The sequence below is a fragment of the Theropithecus gelada genome, chromosome 1, assembly GCF_003255815.1.
Source record: "Theropithecus gelada isolate Dixy chromosome 1, Tgel_1.0, whole genome shotgun sequence".
NCBI lineage: Eukaryota > Metazoa > Chordata > Mammalia > Primates > Cercopithecidae > Theropithecus > Theropithecus gelada.
The window spans coordinates 198,655,727-198,672,396 of record NC_037668.1 but is presented as its reverse complement, the minus strand read 5'-3'; the positions used below and the strand labels follow the sequence as shown (position 1 = coordinate 198,672,396).

Sequence of the window (16,670 nt, the reverse complement as noted above, 5' to 3'; positions counted from 1 at the left end):
CGGCGGGGGCGGGGGCGCCGAGGCTGCGCCGCCGCCGCCGCCTTTGTTGCGGGCCCGCCGGGGGAGGCGGGCGGCGCCGGCTCTCGCCGCCCGGCAGGTGCGCTGGGGCCGGGAGGGGGCCCGGCGGGGAGGCGGGCCGAGCGGAGGGGGCGGCGGAAGCGCTCCCGGCGCGGGGCCGCGGAGAAAGGGAAATGGGGCAAGATGGCTGGAGAAATCCGAACGCGCCCGGGGGCGCGGCGGCGGTGGCGCAGGCGGGGCAGGGCGGGCGGCGGCTCTGGTTGCGGCACCTTAGCGCGGGGCGGCGGCCCCTCCCACCTCTGCCCCGGAGCCGGCCGGGAGACCGCGGCCAAGTTCGGGTCCCAGCTGCAGGCATCTGAAGCCTGGACCCATCCATGCCGCGTTCGCCCATCTTTTTTGGAAATATCGAAGGAACCGACTTTGAACTCCGGAGGGATCTTTTCTTTGGAGGTCCCCCGATGCAGCCCTGAAGATGCACCCGCACTCCACACCTAGGAATTGCCCGCGCCCATAGAGGGCAGGAGCGCCGCCCTTTGTACTGGCCAAGAGTCAGCGAATAGGGAATTTGCAGCCCAGAGGCAATGGGTCATTTCCCTGTCGGGGTGGGCCACAGCCGATTTCTGCACCTTTTTGGGTATCCAGGCATACCCCTCAATATGTTTCACTGACTCCTGGGTTTGCAAAGTCCCTTAAGGTAGAATGACCCTATTTTCTGAACCAGCTGGTGGACAGAACCTTTGAATTTGGAAAATCCAGGCGATGGGCCTACTGAGCCAACCGCTCCGCCCATGGCTTCTAGCACCCATTCCAGTTGAGTAAGTGTCCAATCTGTGTTCAGACACCTTCCTGATAGGAAGGTGATAGGAAATCAGCACCCTTCCCCTGCCTCTGATTCCTGTTTGGGTGGCACTGGCTGCGAGAAAGTATTGCCTTTCTCACTGCTTAAAACCTTTTCCAGGAATATTTACCCACTGGCCAGCCTCAGTTCTGCCCTCCGGTCTCTACAAACCAGTCTGGGTTCTCTTCCCCAGATAGCTTTTTAAATATTTGAAGGCAGCCAGATGCGTTATCTACCCATAGCCTCTCTTATCACAATTAAACATGTCACCCTGTAGCTTCCTGGCCGACTCTGTTTCCTTACTTCCCTCCAGAGGGAACAGTGCTTGGGGCTAAAGAGGTTTGTATGTGGCTCAGCGTCCCCCGTCATAGGCTTTGGGGAGGTCACAGTGACACCTGGTTTTTCTGAACCTGAATCTTGCTTGCAGAGATGGAGTCCACAGCGTACCCTCTCAATTTGACCCTGAAAGAAGAGGAAGAGGAAGAAGAGATTCGGAGCCGGGAACTGGAGGACGGCCCAGCAGACATGCAGAAAGTACGAATCTGCTCTGAGGGCGGATGGGTAAGTAAGAAGGTGTGGAGTCCACACAGCCAGCAGAAGCAGGCCTGAGAGCCCAGCTTGCTTTAAGTCTCCTCCTCAGCCAGACGTGGGAAGTAAAAATAGCCCAGCCCGGTGTGTTTGCATTCCTGAGAAAACAGCTCTGTGGCTTTAAAAGGCAGTGCAGAGAATGGAGGAGGTGGTTATGGAAACAGTCCCTCAGCCATGTAGCTTGTCATCGTTCGATTGGAAGTCCTAGAAGCCAAGACCTGTCTCTCTCGTTCACCCACTTTTCCTGCACTGTGTTTGATGCCAGGCACATTGTAGGCACCAAGTAAATGTTGGTTGACTTACTGCTGGTTGAAGGGAACCATTTTAAATAAGACTCGAGTCATTGGGTTGACATGAGAGGTTAGGCTAGTTGATTCTGTGTGAGCACCTCTTACCACAGTTCACACAGGAGAGCTGCCTGTCCAGCTGACCTGGATAGAAATGGTGGGCAGCAGGGAATACAGAGATTCAGGGTATACACACAGGATAGTATGATAGAGGTCAGTTTATACAAATGCAAATGCAGTAGATATTTATAGTTACAGATAATTATTCACAGTAGTTACTGGACTTCGTGGTAATTAGGCATGAATAGTAAACATTTTAAATAAGCAACAAATTGACATTCCTTTTCTCTGCTTATTTTCTGTTGTGTATAAACATTGTCAGTATACATAATATCCTTTGCTTCCATGAAGAGCCCCTATCCATACGAGCATGGTACTTCTAAATTGTTCCCTACCACATGAGGGAACTGGGATGCAGAAAGATTATTTGCCTTGCCCTAAGGATACACATAAACACTGACATTTGTTCTTCAAAACAGGTCTTCTGAGCTGCACCCTTAAAAGTAATACATTTTACCATATGTATGCTATACCTTAATTTTTTTAAAAAAAAAAGTGCAAGCACAGGCTCTCAGTTTGCCAGTCTAGCTGTGGACGCTGCGCTGCCTTTGTCTCATCAGTGTTCTTTGCCCAACACATCCTTCTTCCCAATTCTGATCCAAGCAGGCGTCAGGTCCATGTAGCCTGGAACACGACCTCAAGGCAGTCGAAACTCAGGGCTTTGAGGCTCAATTGGTCAACCCAGAACATCTAAATGGAGAACCTTGGAGAACAGGTGCAATAAAAGTGAATGTGTTGGGACAGTGAGGAATGAGCAAGATGAAGACCAACCATGCTTGGGTGGGGAAAGAAGGAAGTAACCAGAGGGGCTGGAGGAGGGACTCCAGCAGCTGGTGGTGCTGGGGATTGGGCATTTGTGGCCTCCAGGCAATCGGCCATCCATCCACAGTTACCAAGCACAGTGTTGGGCGTAAAGAGGGTCTTTTTTCCTGATGTAATTTCCAGTCTTGTGAGCAAGACAGGGAAGTAGACATAGGTAATAGTAAGCACAGTCTGCAGAGTGCAGTGGTAGAAGGCTGTAAGGATGCATCAGGAGCCAAGAGGGGGCATGCCTCATTCAGGCTGAGAACTCCAGGGCTTCCTGGACAAGGCCTAATCTTGAGCAGTGAGCAATTTTGCCCGTACCCCTGGACATTTGGCAACATCTGGAAACACTACCCCCTTTCCCCACCCCTGGATATTTGGCAATATCTGGAAACACTTTTCGTTGTCTGACTTGATAGGGGTGCACTGGGGACTGGGAGATCCTCCTGGCACCTAGTGGGTAGAAGGGGTGCTGCTAGACATCTACAGTGCACAGGATGCCCCCCCCACCTGCCACCCACACACATACACACACACAATAAAGAAGTAACTGGCCCAAAACGTCATCGTGCTGAGGTTGAGAAACCCTGCTCTAGAGCATTAAATTAGAAGAAAAGAGTCTGTTTTAAAAATACGTATTTTGGTTATAGAGAATTATGTTAGGGTGACCAGTGAAAGCTTTTCAAGCCTAAGAACTATGATAATATATTAGGATAAAATTCCATAGACTTGAAATAGAAATACAATTTTAAGTAGGAAAAATAAAAAATGTACTTTGAACTGAGTCTTAGTCATGATGGAATCAGCCAAGGTAAAGGGAAGGGGGTTACACTCCAGGAAAGAGGACAGCACAGGCAAAAGCACTGGGGAGAGGAGCTTGTGTGCAGTTAGTTAGGAGCAGCTCCTGCAGCTGGAACCTGAAACTCATGGCAGGGAGAGGAAGGGGATCAGGCATAGGAGGCGAGGCCAGGCCAGGGGCCAGAGCCAGCCAGGAGGACATGGAGTGCTACGCTGGTGAGTTTGAGCTTTCTCCTTAGCTCTGTGGAATGAGGCCTTAGCCCATCTTTCTAAGGGAGGCCTCAGGCTCTCTACAGCCACCATGCTAAGGCCTGTGTGGCCTGGTAAGAAAGCAAAGCTTTGGCATCAGACTTTCTAGCTCTGTAACCTTGAACAAGTTACTTAAACACTCTGTTGTTTTATGGGTAACGTAAAAGTGAGGTAGTGATCCCCATGTCCCTAGTTCAGAGGATTCATTGAGAGAATATATTTATGTGATTGAGTGTCCTATACAGTGCTTGGCACATAGCAGGCACTCCATCAGTGGATCAGTACAAACTCACTCCCCTGAGATCCCTGCATCTTTGCTGGGTGGCTGCAAGGCTTTAGTGAGGCTGTGCAAGGTGTAAGCACTTTACAACATTTACCCTTTGAGATAGCGTTGGAATGCCAGCTTCCTTAGCAGAGCAAGGCAGTGCACACAAGCTAGAGGAAGAACACTTATCCAGGGAGCCCTTGATCTTCTGAGGAAAGGGAGGAGGGCAGGGATTGAGGGTCCCTACCTGCAAGGCCAAGAAGGGGTGTCTAGAGGTGGTACACAGACTGCCTGACTTCTCAGTTTTGCCCAGGGCCGGCCCTGTTTACCTTCTGCTGTGTTCAGCCAGATAAAAGGCCTCTGTGGAGCGAGGGGAGGCCTGCGCAGCAGGGCCTGGCTGAAGGATCACTCCATTCTCACAGAGGCTTGCTGTGAGGAGAATTTCTAAGCCACTGCACTGTGCCTCTGGAGCATAATGTGGGCTTGTTTGAAGATCCTCCGTGGCTCAGTCATCAATAGGAGGAGATGAATCCTGCACCAGCCCCCAGCTTTCTTCCTGCAGCTTCAGGGCTCCTGGTACCTGATGTTTCTACCAGGCCTAGAATATGTTACCCCCCTAAGAGTATTGATGGCCCCTCTGAAATGACAGGCATAGCCAGTCCTGTTCCCATTTTATCAGCAAAGGGAAAGGGACTATAAATAGGTATGGCCTAGATCTGGAACTTCCCAGGGAGAAAAAAAGGCCAAAGAGACAGTTCTTTAAAAGCCTGGGAAGTGGGAAAGGAGTGGGGTGGAAAATTCCTGGGCTGACTGGCTTTCCAGGGCAAGGAAGTCTGAGGAAAGCCTGGAGACAAATCCGTCTTACCTCCTTGTATTTCCCACTTAAGAGATTTTTGTCCATTCTTACTCCAAAGAGTAGGCTCGGTTTTGTGACAGATAAAATGTAACGATTCTCTGAAACAGTTCCAAGTGGAACAAGAGAAGGGAAATCCAGAGAAGATTTGCCTAGATCGTATATTCAAAAACACATTTTTCAGTGACTACTAGCTACAGGAAGTGTCCTGGGCTTAGGGAGGCAAAAAGGAGTAAGTACAGGTCCTGCCTTCAACGAGCTCAGATTCGAACGGAGGGAGCAGACAAACCAACCGAAAGAGTTCTGCAGTGTGATGAGTGCCCCGGGAGTGTGGAGCCCAGGGCATCACAGGGATGTTTGCGTGTGCTCACAGCATGGCACAGAGCAGGCTTCCTGGGGAGCAGGGATTTGGGGCCGAGTCCTGGAAGATGGGTGGGTGTCCGCCAGACCAAGAAAGGGGAGGCCCTCCAAGGCCAGGGGAGAATATGGGCCAAGGTGTAGGGGGCATTGGGGAATGGTTGTTCAGGGAACTGCACACAGCTGAGTACAAGCGGAGCACAGAGCTGGGGAGAGTTGAGGGTTAGTCATCAGGGAGGCAGCTGTGCTCAGTATTGCTGGATCCTTGGGGTCACGCAGTGCTGGGTCCAAGCCGCAACCCCACCATTTATTGGCGATGACATTAGCCTGGAAATGGGACCTCTCTAAGCCCATATTCTCCTTGATTAAGTAGGGGCACGGTGGCTCACGCCTGTAATCCCAGCACTTTGGGAGGCCGAGGTGGGTGAATCACCTGAGGTCGGGAGTTTGAGACCAGCCTGGCCAACATGGTGCAACCCCATCTCTACTAAAAATACAAAATGATTACAGGGGCACGCATGGCGGCGTGCGCCTGTAATCCCAGCTACTAGGGAGGCTGAGGCAGGAGAATGGCTTGAACTCGGGAGGCAGAGGTTGCAGTGAGCCAAGATCGTGCCACTGCACTCCAGCCTGGGCAACAGAGCAAGACTCCATCTCAAAAAAAAAAAAAAAAAAAAAATAGGCATATCTGCTCCACCACAGGCCCGTTGCGGGGAATAAATGAAGCAGTTACAGGCCCTTTCCTAGTACGTGCTTCCTATGTGTGAGGTGCTGTGGAAGGTGGGGAGAGAACAAGGGGGCTTCCTTGGGTCAGGGAGGAAAGGCCAATGTGACTGATGGCCTGAGCCCTGAAGTGGCCACAGGCTGTATAGTGTATGGACACTAATTTTCTAAACTGAGGAAAAACAATATCATAATCACCCAGACCCAAGATACAGCTTTGGGAAATAGCTTCGAAGGCAAGAATACAAAATAACCAGACTGAAACAAGCTGTCCAGTGCCTTCTTACCACTAAATAGGATGAGCTTTGGAGTAGGATTTTTAATGACTGAAATAAGAAATACAGTTAAAAAGAGGAGGGTGGTTTGGGTGGCTTGGATGCCTTGGGCTACTGAGGAGCCCCCTGTTACTGGGGCCAGGAAGCAGAGGAACAGGGGAGGGATGGAGTCTTTTGGGCTTTCTGCCTACCTGGTCTAGGATCAAAGTGAATGAGTTTGCTCTGGCATCTCATTACATATATTAAGCTCTAATTAGCCCTTCTTTCTTACTCTTCATGCTCTTGTGGATCGGAAAGGCCAAGTAGGGCCCCTTCTCTCAGTGGCTGTACTCTGGGCAGCTTTGGGTCCCAAGTCTAACACTTTGGTTAGTACCCTTGGACATGCAGTGCCCTGGAAACCCACAAAGATCCCATGGAGGGCAGTGATCCTATTCAGATTTACAAACCCAACTCACCCCGCCCAGGGCCGAGGGTCTTTTTCTGGGGTGGGAGAGAATTGGGGGTGAGTGTGTTGGTGGGACACTTTGTCTGGGTGTGGGTGGCTTAAGTCTTGGGTCAGAGGTGAGCCATGAGCAGCTCTCACCACAGCGCAGGAGGGTACAATGTCCCGGTATCCCCCAGCCAGTGATCATGATCGGGAGTTTTGTTCTCAGGGTGCTGCTTACCTTACCTGAACGGGGGGTGGCAGCTGCGGTGGTGTGCACAGAAGGACTGTGCTCTTGCCCTCGCTGGCCTCCAGCAGCTGTATGAATGTGGACAGTCCATTTTCCCCTGCGTCAGGGTCCCTCGCCTGACCTGTGAGAGGACGGGCTGTCCCAGGCTGTCTGTAAGGTCCTGTGCGCTCTGAAAGTCTGTCTGCTTGTGCCTGTTCGTCAGTGTGAAAGAGCTGTTCACTCTTCTAGGTACCGGCCCTATTTGATGAGGTGGCCATATATTTTTCCGACGAGGAGTGGGAAGTTTTGACAGAGCAACAAAAGGCCCTCTACCGGGAAGTCATGAGGATGAATTATGAGACTGTCCTGTCCCTGGGTAAAGCTTTGTTTTCCTTGGTCTCCTGGAAGCTCTGAGCCCAGAGAATTGTTTCCATGCCTCTCTTCTCTGCTATATCCAACATCCCTCTCTCCTGAACTTAGACTCTGCCTCCTCAATGTCTGTGCCCATTTAATTTCCAATTTTTGATTTGGGCAGAATATAAATGTTGTGCCATCCTACTCAGCAACCCATGCTGCCTCAGAACTGCCCCCATTCAACCCAGGCATTCACATTTAAGGAAGAAAAACTATATAACCTTAGAAATGTCACCATGGATCTGGGCCTGTGCCTCACTGTTCCTTACGAGAGAAGGCAGGCATTGATGTTACCCTGCCAGCCTCAGAAGTTTGGGGACATATCCTCCCAAAGACTGTTTGCTCCTCTCCCCAGCCCCCGCCCCAACTTGATATCACACATCTTACCAGCAGAGTGTAACCATTTGAAGAGATTTCCCAGTTTGCTCATACAGGTACCAAAATGTTAATTGGATCAGCAGCTGCATTCACCCTCTTGCCTGCTAAGTGCAGTTCTTTTATTATTGGTGCCAATACCATCCCTCATTAGGAGAGATCTACCCATTCCCTTGGACAGACCTATTTTCCATTATCTTTTTTCTTTAAGTATCCCTGAGTCTTTTTCCCCTTGTTTTTCACAAAGAAGGGGAGAGTGGCTCTTAAGTATTTTAAAGTACTTATTTTGGTAGTGCTCCAGGACAGTAATACACAGCTGTTGCCTATTTTATCTCCTATAAACAGAATTCCCATTCCCTAAGCCAGACATGATCACCCGGTTGGAAGGGGAGGAGGAGTCTCAGAATTCTGACGAGTGGCAGCTCCACGGAGGCACCTCTGCAGGTACTACAAGTAAAGCAGTTCAGCGTCCATCCAGCTGGGAACATTGTGAAGTGGGATTTTCAGTGTACATTCCACGGGGTATTTAAGAGGTAGAAGGATTATGGGCTTTGGAGTTTTGAAATCTCCCTCTTTGCAGTGCTAAATGTGTGACTTTAGGCAGCTGCTTTTACCTCAGAGCTTCCATTCTTCCTCTATCAGCTCTGAGTAACAAGACTCGATGTATGACCTTCTATGTGGATGAAGCAAAATGAGGCTTGTGCAGCGTTTGGTCCAGTGCACCTTCTAGCCGAACAGGGCTACCTCAGTAGTGTACCATGTGCCTCTGCAAACTAAGAATAGTGAGAGGAAGCACGCTTCCTGAGTTACCTGGCTTCCTGTCCATTTCATACTGGATAGAAAAAGCATTAGCAGTCATAGTATACATTTGAGCAAATGTATCTAAGAAGTACCTAGTCCTTTGTCAAGAAAAATGGTTATTGAGGCCGCAGTTGAATAGAAATAGCATTGCTTCCAGACTGCCAAAATAGTTTTGTCTTTTCTCCAGAAGAGTTTAAAATGCCATATTTCACTGACTCTGAGACATGTTTTTCCCCCATTGCTTTACTGTCTCTGAAATTGAGAATGCCTCTTAAAATCAGTGGCACATCGTAGCTTAATTAGTAGTGTTTTCTTTCTTAATGGCACATAATGATGCATCCTACAACTGATGGCATTTTAGTTTGGGTGAGATGGGGTAATTTCCCCAAGTCATACTCAACTTCTGTGACCACCTCCTAAATATAAAGTGAAACCCGGTTCCACTGTTAATGTGCAAGAACTAATTTTCTGCCTTACAAGCTTAACTTTGCTAAGTGTGGTTTTTGCTATAGGTTTTCTTGGTTCTAAAGGGATATGAATCAGGCCATGATGCATCTCTGTAATATTATATGGTAATATGGTTTACATTTGGCTTCTCATTCACATAAAAAGTATTTTGACGCAAACATGGCCCCCAAATTATTTGGTCCAAGCTTGGTGCCTCTGTTCAATTCCCAGCTCTGCCACTTTCTGGCTTGGCTCCCTTGGTGTATTATGTAACCTCTGTAGCCTCCCCTTCTTCATCTGCAAAGAAGGAACAGTGATACTTAGAGTTACTAAGAGAACTAGGTGTGGGTAGTCCATATAAATTGTCATATGGATAAGGACTTAGGCAATGTTACCTGTTATTAAAGTTACTACTTTTGGTGAATCTCAGAGTAAGGTATTCTTAGCATTTCAACCCCCAAAAATCAGGGTATAAGCCATTTTACTTACTGGCATTATTTTTGCCCCTCACTATTTGTCTCCCAGAAAATGAAGAATCTGATGTAAAGCCTCCAGACTGGCCACACCCAATGAATGCTACCTCCCAGTTTCCTCAGCCTCAGCACTTTGACAGCTTTGGCCTCCGTCTGCCTCGGGATATCACAGAGCTGCCCGAGTGGAGCGAGGGGTACCCCTTCTACATGGCCATGGGCTTCCCAGGGTATGACCTCTCGGCTGACGACCTAGCTGGGAAGTTTCAGTTCAGCCGGGGCATGCGGCGCAGTTACGACGCAGGGTTCAAGCTGATGGTGGTGGAATATGCCGAGAGTACCAACAACTGCCAGGCTGCCAAGCAGTTTGGAGTATTGGAAAAAAACGTTCGAGACTGGCGCAAAGTGAAGCCACAGCTTCAAAACGCCCACGCCATGCGGCGAGCATTCCGAGGCCCCAAGAACGGGAGGTTTGCTCTGGTGGACCAGCGTGTGGCCGAATATGTCAGATACATGCAGGCCAAAGGGGACCCCATCACCCGCGAGGCGATGCAGCTGAAAGCTCTCGAAATCGCCCAGGAAATGAACATTCCAGAGAAAGGGTTCAAGGCAAGCTTAGGTTGGTGTCGAAGAATGATGAGAAGGTATGACCTATCTCTGAGGCATAAAGTGCCCGTGCCCCAGCACCTGCCGGAAGACCTGACTGAGAAACTCGTCACTTACCAACGCAGTGTCCTGGCTCTGCGCAGGGCGCATGACTATGAGGTAGCTCAGATGGGGAATGCAGATGAGACGCCCATTTGTTTAGAGGTGCCATCACGGGTAACTGTTGATAACCAGGGCGAAAAGCCTGTCTTGGTCAAGACACCAGGCAGGGAAAAACTGAAAATCACAGCAATGCTTGGTGTCTTGGCTGATGGGAGGAAGTTACCTCCATACATCATTTTGAGGGGAACGTATATCCCCCCGGGGAAGTTTCCCAGTGGGATGGAAATCCGCTGCCACCGGTATGGGTGGATGACTGAAGACTTGATGCAGGACTGGTTGGAAGTGGTGTGGAGACGGAGGACAGGAGCGGTGCCCAAGCAGCGAGGGATGCTGATCTTGAATGGCTTCCGGGGCCATGCCACAGATTCCGTGAAGAACTCCATGGAAAGCATGAACACTGACATGGTGATCATCCCAGGGGGTCTGACCTCACAGCTTCAGGTGCTGGACGTCGTGGTCTACAAGCCACTGAATGACAGCGTGCGGGCCCAGTACTCCAACTGGCTTCTGGCTGGGAACCTGGCTCTGAGCCCAACCGGGAATGCTAAGAAGCCGCCCCTGGGCCTCTTTCTGGAGTGGGTCATGGTCGCGTGGAATAGCATCTCAAGTGAGTCCATCGTCCAAGGGTTCAAGAAGTGCCATATCTCCAGCAACTTGGAGGAGGAAGACGACGTCCTGTGGGAAATCGAGAGTGAGTTGCCAGGAGGAGGAGAACCACCAAAAGAATGTGACACCGAAAGCATGGCTGAGGGCAACTGAAGGGAAAGGGAAAGGTAACCACTCAGGAGTAGATACTCAGTGCCTTTGCTGATTGACATGCCCTTCTCTCTTTCCACTATTTTTCTGTTTTTAAGTTCACTTAGAGCCTACAGTGCAGTAGTATAGATCAGGGGTCTCCAGCTCTCAGGCCACAGACCATACCAGTCCATGGCCTGTCAGGAACTGGGCTGAACAGCAGGAGGTGAGCGGCATTACCACCTGAGCTCCACCTCCTTTCACATCAACAGCGGCATTAGATTCTCATAGGAGCACGAACCCTGTTGTGAACTGCGCATGCAAGGGATCTAGTTTGCATGCTCCTTATGAGAATCTAATGCCTGATGTTGTGAGGCAGAACAGTTTCATCCCAAAACCATCCTGCTGCCCCCCATCCCGCACGCCCTGGGTCCATGTAAAAATTGTCTTCCATGAAACCAGTCCCTGGTGCCAAAAAAAGTTGGGGACTGCTGGTATAGATAACAGACCGTTAGCATTTTCTCCTTTATATGGAACATTTATTGTTTGATTTACTTTGTTTCTATTTTGCTCTGTGGCCTGGACCCAGAAACACTTGTATAATAGGTGAAATGAACAAAGAACAAGCTGCCAGAACATCTGAGAGCTGTAAAGTTGAAATTATTTGAGCCCAAAGAAGCATAGTCTGGCATTGTTCAGTTCACACAAAATTTTGTCTGAAAAGCCAACTTTTTTCTTTCCCTTTTAAATTATGCTGAACATTTAGGGCCAGTATGTGTAACTGTGTAACTGACATGCTGGGACAGTTGTACTCACTTTTGCTGGCCTGTAGGACCATGACATAGGGAGACCATTAAGTGTGCCTTCAGTACAGTGTCCTCTGGGCCTCAGGTCTCAGTCCTGGAGCTGTCTACACAGTATGCCACCAGCGAATAAGAATAATAGCGTCTGCTTGCTTTTCCCTAGGGAATTCAGGGTTTTTGTTTTTTTAAAAAAAAAAATCTTAGTCTCATTATGACCTTCACATGGGCTATTACAATAATTTCCTGTAGTCAGCAGATGTCTGAAGGAAGGTATTTTTAAACTGAATCTTTACACCAAAAAAAGAAAACAGGGTGCATATCTAGGACTCTAAGTGAGTAAAGTTTGAGGGCTGAAGACAATAGGCCTGGAATTTTCTGGGTTGAGTACACAAGAAGAGCAGCTTTCAAAGGAAAGTAGGAATGGAGGCCTGAGACAATAGTGAAATGACCCCACCCACCTACACCTCCAGAAAGGAGAAGGATGAGCATGTACAGCAGGGGGGACACCCACAAAGAACAAACAATTCATTTACCTCTTTGTTCTTATCTCCCTAATTATAAATTAATTTGATCCTCTAGACAGTGTTTTATATGAAGGAAGAAGCCACCTCTTTCACAGAGGACCTGAAACCATCAGCCATCTTCACACATTCTTTTTCTTTTAATTAGGTGTTTCCATCTTCCTTGCTTTTTTCTCCAAATGAAATGCTAATGGGAGCCTTCTTTTACCCATTTCAGCTATATAAGTCTGTATGTGTTTCAAAGAGTGACTTACATCTCCTTCCTTGTCCCCAAATTAAATTGTACTCATATTGCTGAATCCCACTGTAATTCTGGGATCCCTGGAATTATAATAGAGCAAGGATAAGTTCTTACTATTACATTCAAAATCATCAAAATTGCTTTTTTTCCCCCTTGTGTCCTCCATGTTTTGAGAAACCCCATGAATCCTGCCTCCCTTTTCTGCTGACCCTTATCTTGCCTGCGTTGGACTTCAAACTGAATTACACTGAGTTTCCATCTTTTCCTCATTTACCTTTCGCTTTTCCCTCTCCTTGTTAGATAACATTTTTGTGCACTTTTAATTTCCTAAGCTCCTTACCACCTCAGGGACATGATTAAACACTTCCAGAAGAGGAAAGGAGAAAAAGCTATGCTGAGTTGCATTTATGAATGTTGGCCTCTAATATTGGTCATGCGCTTTTGCTCTTCTAGACTGCCACCATTCTCTCTGCAGCTGCTGAGGAAGTGATGGGAGTAGACAGATCCACAGTGAACAGAGATTTGGGAGACCAAGTTGGCATAAAACTGCCTCTTGTCATCCATTTGGAAATCTGACTGGTGGAATTATTATGTCTGTTAAAAGTTATACCAAAAAGCCAAGGGTTAATTCATTTAGGTTCTCTCTGTTTTCCAGCAAATGGAACTCTGATTGAAACAGCTGGAGAGGAAAATCCTCAAGAAGATTATTCCTGAAAGTGTGGATGCGCTGGATGCACAGGGAACATCAGGAAAAGGCCACGGGGCTCTGAACAGCCCGGATTCAGACAGCAGCCTATACATCCATCCCAGGACACAGACCAGCCTCTCCCCACACCATAAAAGGTATCAGAAAAGTCTAGGACCTATCATTTCATCAGAGACATGCTCAGAAAAGAAACTGCTTCTGCCCCATTTCTTGTTTTGGAGATTACTCCATCTGCCCATCAAAAGAAACCTGTAAATATGAACGAACAAAGGTTATTTCCTGGAGAAAAGACAATTTGTTCAACACCAACAGGGGACTCATCATATGGGCACAACTCTGGTGTCCTTCTATGGAGAAAACCTCAAGTAAAGTTTTATTCTGCCTTTGAAAATGCTTCCAAAAGTAGACCCTGTCCCCACACAGGTCAAGACTACAGAGAAGGCTTTGTAGAAATGTGTCACTTACATACACCTGCTACTTACACATTTCCTCTTTTGGAAAAATGAGATATTTAGGATAACAAGAAAATTAAGACATACTGGCCTGGTGCCAGCAGATGGCTTTTCTATAGACAAATTAGGTTAGTCTGGAAGATATAGGTTAAAATAAACTATGCTGTTTTATTTATCTTCCCAACCTGATTGGCAGCTAGACTTTTTTTAGGGTCTCATTTAGTGGCCCTGTTTTTTTCATTATTATATTTAATGATAGGGCAGGATTTCGTATGCAAGCTCTTGTTTCTCAGGCTGCCTGCAGAAGAAGTCACTATAAATTATCTGCTGTCTACATGGTACAAGGCCCATTGACTCATTTGATGCTTGTTTTGTTAATTTCTTTAATATTTTTATCACAGGGGCAGTGGGAGGGCTTGGGCTTTTAGCCCCAGTTGTTTTAAGACTTCTGCTCTCCTGCCCTGCAGGAATAGGTGGGAGGTCATTGAATTTTTACACTATAGTAATTTGCATTCCCACATAAGTTTGAGTGTTACAAAAACATTCCTTTAAAGCGATCTGTGCTACAAAAAATACGCCAGGACTTCACAGACAAAGCCATTGCTAGAAATGTCATTCCAATGATCAAATCTGGAAACAGGCTGCCATAACCACTTTTCCTTCCTATAGACTCAGCTCACCTGTATATTAAACTGTTCTTGGCATCTTGAAACACCTATTTCTACTCAGGTACTCATTTTCCTATTAGTGATTCACCTTTCTGATCCTTTTAAACCAGTTTTCCCCTAAGGGGGGAAATTTTACTTAACCTCTAGTATCTGAACAACTGTCAATATTTGAATTGTTTCCCCATTTGCTTTTACCTGTACTGTATTCTTGGTCATCTCAAATGGCATCTAAACCCAGCTACTTTGCATTCCAGAAGTTTCCATTCCCTCCAATTCCACCTAATTTTTCATCTGTCCTAGTTACTGGCTCTTTCTTCTTTATGTCTTATTTCTCTTGCTTTGGGAGCTTAAAAGATTTTACAAGACCTAATTTTGGGTTCCTTCCTTGGAGCCACCATTACCCCGCCGAGAAGAGTGGAAAATGGGTTCAACTCCTGTTTCACTCCACCAACACCTCCGTGAGTCTCATCATCGGCTGCGTGATGATGCTTTACAGGTTGCATAGCACTGGAACTTTCCTAGAGTAACGGCTCTGCTGCCAGGGTTTCTCTGGGCTCATTCTTCCACTGACTTAATTATGATCTATGCCTAACAGAGCCCCAGTACAACTATTTTGCAGAATGGCTGTTACCCTAGAATTACTATAGCACATATTGAGACATAGTTGTACTCCCTAGTAGATAGGAACTGACCCCAACAATAAACTTTGATAATAAAGACAACAGGCTATGGTGGTTTTATTTCTTTACCTATTAGCATTGTGAAAAGTTACATTCAAGCTGTTGGCTGCACCTTATTCTCCATCCAATTTGGTACCAATATATTACATCTTTGAATCAAAAAGGGTTCATGAGATGCAGTATAATTAATACTGGTATCTGTGAAGACACAGAGAAGAATATGCAGTGGGGCAAGTTTGGCATAGCTTTTTCCTCAGTCATGTTTTGTATGCTCTCAGCAATGGTACATTACCAAAATCACATGAAAGAAATCCCATAAAGGGATCTGAATTTTAAATGAAAGTATGATGAACCCATAGGTCTTAATTATGCACTTTTAGTAAAATTAGTCCTGACAATTTACAGTGCCCATAAAGTGGTACTCGATTCTCCAGGAATAATCTGGCAGTGTTATTTTTCCTTTTTAACCCATCAGCATTAAATGCTGAGCCACTCTCCAAGTCTGACCCCTAGACTAAGCTTCCATACTCTTCCTCCCAGAGGCATTTTGGGATGAGTCAAAGGCATGGTAGGACACTGGCATTTACCTGTGGTCATCACTTCAGGCAATGGAAAGGAAAAGTGTTTGAGTAACTCTGTCCCTGGTTGATCAGAGAAGTGGGTGATAAAGATGATAAGAACGTGCTAAATAACAAACCTGCACACTTGTACCTCTGAACCTAAAAGGTTTTTAACTCAGAACAACAACAAAAGAACATGCTACGCGAGTCCTCCCACCTGCCTGGTAAAGTACAGCCAGCCTTATCACACCTGGTTTTGCACAGTGATAAATTCCTGCAGGAAAAAAGTTTTATTCTAAGTCTGAAATTATATGGTTTCTAACAGCTTTTTCCTTGTTAATTACTTTTCTACATGATGCTTAATAATAAGCTTTTGTTTCTTAACCTAATTAGAGAAGAGATTGCACTCAGAGTCCCCAAAGCTGGCAATAGTGTTACAGATGGAACCAGCCTTTGGTGGACAGAGTTCAGATGTTTCAAGAGGCTCTTGTGAAAATGCTAAGTATTACTGTTTCTACCTTCCTGCCCTGCACTTTACCCCATCTCCCTCTTTAGAAAATGATTTCATAGGAAAACTGGCATGAAGAGCAGATAGTAGAGTGTAGACCTGAAATACATGAGGCAAAGGGAGTCCTCCAGCATTCCATGGTCCCGCCAGGTGGGTAGGTGACTAGGAATTCAGGCCAGGTCATAGAGAGTAGTGGGAAGTTTTCCTGTTTGCAGTTTCCTCTGTGCTGTACATACAGCCATACAGCCTATGGAACCTGACATTGCAATGGACAGCAGGACATGGTCAAGGCTCCTGGCTGCCTCTCCATCTATGGAACTATGAAATTTCACACATACTCCCTAGGCAGCATTAAGGCCCAGGTATATAAGTAGTCCAAACCAAAACTATATTGGAGTATTTGTTCAAATTCTTCCAAGCCCTTAAAGTTCTTACGTAGTTTCTCACCCAAAACTAATGGCTTGTGCCAAGAACTGAAACTAAGCTATTGATTTTTTTTTCCAAGCCTTAATCTATACATAAGAAATTACATACCTGGCCAGGTGCAGTAGTTCTGGCCTGTAATCCTAACACTCTAAGAGGCCAAGGCAGATTGCTTGAGCTTAGGAGTTCACAACCAGCCTGGACAACATGATAAAACCCTGTCTTTAGAAAAAAAAAAAGTTTGTAATTACCCAGGCATGGTGGTGCGAA

At 46.9% G+C, this 16,670-nt stretch overlaps 1 protein-coding gene across 2 annotated transcripts in view; it reads left to right on the top strand.

The window, feature by feature from the left end:
• Positions 1-14,951, top strand: part of POGK (pogo transposable element derived with KRAB domain) — a 15,637-nt gene extending 686 nt beyond the window's left edge. Inside the window, exons 2-6 of one of the 2 annotated variants that reach the window (XM_025355642.1) lie at positions 1,284-1,417; positions 7,078-7,204; positions 7,963-8,061; positions 9,391-10,876; positions 13,059-14,951. In XM_025355642.1, coding sequence (XP_025211427.1) covers positions 1,286-1,417; positions 7,078-7,204; positions 7,963-8,061; positions 9,391-10,862 — 1,830 coding nt within the window. In that variant the 5' untranslated portion in view covers positions 1,284-1,285 and the 3' untranslated portion in view covers positions 10,863-10,876; positions 13,059-14,951. The remainder of the gene's footprint in view (positions 1-1,283; positions 1,418-7,077; positions 7,205-7,962; positions 8,062-9,390; positions 10,877-13,058) is intronic. The other variant, XM_025355651.1, reaches the window with a different exon arrangement.
• Positions 14,952-16,670: the final 1,719 nt, after the last annotated feature.